At 34.3% G+C, this 4,299-nt stretch overlaps 1 protein-coding gene across 2 annotated transcripts; it reads left to right on the top strand.

The window, feature by feature from the left end:
* Positions 1 to 1,018: 1,018 nt before the first annotated feature.
* LOC124353047 lies at positions 1,019 to 4,092 on the top strand. 2 transcript variants are annotated; one of them, XM_046802850.1, is made up of 2 exons: positions 1,019 to 1,243; positions 1,956 to 4,092. In XM_046802850.1, exons 1-2 carry the CDS (start codon positions 1,130 to 1,132, stop codon positions 3,021 to 3,023), a joined length of 1,182 nt encoding a protein of 393 aa, XP_046658806.1. In that variant the 5' UTR covers positions 1,019 to 1,129; the 3' UTR covers positions 3,024 to 4,092. The 2 variants fall into 2 exon arrangements, with proteins under 2 accessions (XP_046658806.1, XP_046658807.1); XM_046802851.1 differs by having other exon boundaries at positions 1,118 to 1,251; positions 1,956 to 4,091.
* The last annotated feature ends 207 nt before the right edge of the window (positions 4,093 to 4,299 follow it).

The following is a 4,299-nucleotide window of genomic DNA, read 5'->3' as shown; positions in this document are numbered from 1 at the left end:
ATTTATCAAGAAACACTTCACTGAGCATTCACCCCACTTCATCAGACTTTATAATGCAGGTACCGTTGAGTTATGGAGCCACGTCAAATTCTGTACACAATGCCATTAAACCGCAATTTCGGTCGTTTTTTCTAGAACCTTGAAATATCCATTTTACCTAGATTTATCATTTTAAAGCATGTTTTATTAACTCGAGTTTTCTTCATTCCGCTGGCAAACAAAGAACGTTACTAAATGTGGACATTTACCTCGTGCAATATGTCAAAGCTAACAATTTATAAACAACGTACAAGCATTTAAAAATACTGTATGAAAATATGTATTTGTAATCGATCTTAACTACCTTCAACGCCTTTAAGGTGAACTATAAGGAGGCCTGAATTTAATAAAATAGTTTTTTACCATTCACCTCCGAAGTAATATGCGCGTAGGTTTGGCAGTTCGGCTTAGTATTTATTTTTTAATAATGCCGATATAAGAGTCTGTTTTAGTCTATATAGAGTCTATATTCATAGTTATTATCAGTTTTACAAAATTGAATGTATACAAGTAGGTTCTCAGACTGTGAGAATATAACTTTCGAAACTGAAAAACGTGTCGAAATAATAAAACGGGTCTACAAGGTTTTACATTACAGTGAATATAATGCAGTATTTTTAATAAATATGAACTATTAAATGTTAATTAAAAATTCACTGAAACGTTTATTTTTATGGTATTTAACAGAGTTTAAAATACCACAAAAATAAGGTCTTGTCTGTACTTTGTAAGAACAAGAAACAAACTTTTTGAAGGAATATGTTTTTGTCTTTCGTTTTGACGCAACAAGCCTAATTATAAATACACACAAATTGAAAGTACAATATTAGTCAATGTATATTTATGTAACGTGGCAAGGAACTAAAGATGATTTGTGTAACTGTGTTTAAATCACTCTTAGCTAACATTACGTGAATGTAATTATTGATAACTGCACGGATGATGCAACATATATTAGACAATCTCCTATCTCCGCATTTACAGATGAGATGATAGAAGAATGTTTGTCTCTATTAACATAATACAGTCAAAGATAAATTAACCGACAGCTATTTTCTTTCCATTTTAGGATTATGTTTGTTTATCGAAGATGGTTATCTACATAAGAAGACGGGGTTATGTAAGCAATAATATGAAAACCGGAATAGTGAGTCTAATGTTGCTGGTTCCCATCACAATGCAAGAATCCAGTTACAGCCAGGAGGTGAGCCAGTGAGTAGTTTACTATATATTGTAGAACATTTTTAAACATAAGAAAACTAATATTCATTTTTTAAATAGAATTTAAAAATAGTTTTTTAACTAACTACTCATACTGTTCCACAGTAATGTGATTGTAAATACTAGAAATTTGTTTTAATTTACTACTAGTGATACGAAAAGATGGTAAGATTTTGGACTTTTGGCATCGTATGTTACACAAAAGTATAATACTACGTTTCGAGTTTTTAATTTATTCTCTTTTTCAGGTGTAAACATACATTAAAGATATAAAATAGAGGGAGGCGATAGGCTGTTACTATTTCTGAATAATTATTGGTATATATGTACGTTTAATTTTATAAGTTTTTTAAAGCGTTAGGGGATTTTATACCCCAGGAAAGAGTGGGTTTCAATCCTTAAAATGTAATTTTCTACTTTTTTTTTTATAAATTGAAATATGCGAAATCTTGAATTGGTTCAGTGATAATTGTCAATGATACATTCATGTATCACGTGATAGAAATATTGCTTATGTCCATAAACGTATTACCTACCGCACAGTGAACATATCATCCTATTTAAATTAGTATTTACTTAAAATAGTAAACTATGTTTCATAATACACTTTTGTGTAATATTTAATTGATTTAATTATAGACGGCTTATATTTAATGTAATACTACACATCAGCTAAAATATTCTACCTTTTACAGGAATTAACAGAAAACATACATATTTATGAGGGAGCTGACTTTGAAGAGGTGACCAAAACGACGTTGTTTGTCGATAAATCACTTCTTATTAAGAGAATATTTGACAATGTAAAACACGGCTCAGGAATATTAATACAAACACCCAGCAAGTTTGGAAAATCTACCAACTTAAATATGGTCAAACGTTTCTTCGAAATCAATCTTGACGACAAGGGTAATATTATAACGAGTGAAGATACGAAAAACTACAAGGTATTTAGAAATAACTTTTTGAACATTTACAAAATGAGGCAGTTTTTCGACAGACACTTTGGCAAATATCCCGTCATTTTTATAGACTACAAACCACTCAACAAGGTCGTTACTGTGGAACAGATGTTGGCAGTCTTCTTCAGGGAAGTGATGTCAGATACCTTTTCTCCACACAAGTACTTATTGAACGATCCTTACCTGTGGCAAGTTAATAGAACTTTAAGTTGGATAGACAGAGATAAGTTTGAACGGTTCGTAAATTCCGAACTGAATAAGAAGTTGACGGAAACTGACATAAGAACTGGATTCAGTTTCCTGTGTAAACTTCTGCACAAGCGATACGAGACGCGGGTGGTGGTATTGGTCGATAACTTCGACAGTTTCGTGGATAGTCCCTTGTACGCACAGAACTCCGACATATTCCACCTGATGAGTGCGGTGAACTGTGATTTACTGCGATGTGAGAGTGTAGGGCGATCTGTGGTGACGGGGTTGATACGGGGTTCAGGTCCGACGGTAGCAGTAGGGGAGCTCCTGCCCGCTAACATCGGGGTGGCACGTCAGGTGAGGCCGTACTTTGGGTTGAGTGGTTCCGAACTGGGGGAGCTTTTGGTTCCGATCATCAGCGACCCTGAGGCAAGGGAGAAGGCCATCGGTAGAATAGTCCACAGTTACAGCGGTTACAGTGTAGCCACGTTCCAGGTAGGAGAGGACGGCAGTGGACAACTATTGGACTCTCAGACCTGCAGCGTGTGGTCGGTCATCAAGTACATGGAGAAAGAACTGGCTGTAGAGAACTTTAGCTCTATGGTATGACGGTTAACGACCAAGTATGGTACATCGCAAGAATGGTCTTGAACTACAGCGGATACTTAGTTGCCACATTTGAGTCAGGAATGAACAGAAGAAGACAAGTATTGGACATTCAGACCTATAAATTTGGTTCGTTATCAGGTATTCAGGGGTTTAAGGTACTGATAATCAGAAGTTTGGAGAGGGCTGAGGAAGAACGAATCATGCCGTTACGTGTGACCATGGGAAATATAAGTGACAAACATCACAACTGTAGTAGATTATTATAACGGTTGCAGTTTACCCATGTTTAAAGTGGAAGAAGAAGAAAGAGAATAGATATTTTGCAGTGCAGAATAGACTAAAATCTTAGGCCTGTAGCGTTGGTCGATCATCATGGAGAGGACTGACGATAAACATAATTCGCTAACAATGAGACAGAGAAGTGACAGTCATTAAGCTAGTAGTTCATTGCTGCAATGGGTACAATGTTTTCACATTCAAGATGAAGAGAAGACTATCGATAAACAAGATTTTGCGTTTAATGTATCAAGCACTAGCAAGACACCAACGGAGTTTCGTGTGTATGTGTTCGATAATGTGGAAATTTACCATATTCCAGATTAAAGATGTTGTAAGAGGAAAACTTCTAGACACTGAGCTGTAGTATGGAAATAAAACTGAATCAGGACACCTAATCTCAACTACTCAACCTATGCTTCTATTAAAATTTTTTCTCACTCAAAGTGGGCCGTCCCCAGGGAGCGTAGCGGTCCACGTGTTAAAATACTTTTTCATGTGCTCTTACAACTTGTAAAGTGTTGTAGCTTTCTTTGATACGGTTAAAATAATATTATGATACCCCTATAATAAACAGATATTCTGTCTGTATAATGATAGCTTGCAGGATAAATAAATATTAGTTTTAGTTTTATAAATTTTGTATATTAGTGTATGTGCTACAACCACGCATTGTAATATGATTATTACATTAAGAACTTAACAGTGTTTATTTTTATTTATAAGATTAAGCTTCAACAAAATATTGTTATGTCATACATAATTGTAAAAAAGGTATAAATTCTAATAATTTGTTTTATGAAGCACTTGTAACATATGACATTTTCATTAAATACAGAAAACGGTAAAATATTTTTTAAGTAAGATATTTCCAATTTATATATATTAAATAATTACAAAAGAAAGGAAAAAATCATTGCGTTTTGCTGTTATAGATATGTTCAAACCTAAAATACAGTAGTTACAGATGTGTCAAACACACAATCGTTAGTAGTTCTCC

Source organism: Homalodisca vitripennis, chromosome 1 (assembly GCF_021130785.1).
Source record: "Homalodisca vitripennis isolate AUS2020 chromosome 1, UT_GWSS_2.1, whole genome shotgun sequence".
Classification (NCBI taxonomy): domain Eukaryota; kingdom Metazoa; phylum Arthropoda; class Insecta; order Hemiptera; family Cicadellidae; genus Homalodisca; species Homalodisca vitripennis.
The sequence above is the reverse complement of the archived record's forward strand: the minus strand, read 5'-3'. Positions and strand labels throughout refer to the sequence as shown.

What these genes read in the sequence shown, in the direction of transcription:
- LOC124353047 (XM_046802850.1), top strand. Translation starts at nt 1,130, where the DNA reads ATGGTTATCTACATAAGAAGACGGGGTTATGTAAGCAATAATATGAAA. An exon ending in AATCCAGTTACAGCCAGGAG is followed by an intron (nt 1,244 to 1,955) that starts GTGAGCCAGTGA and finishes TACCTTTTACAG; the next exon opens with GAATTAACAGAAAACATACA.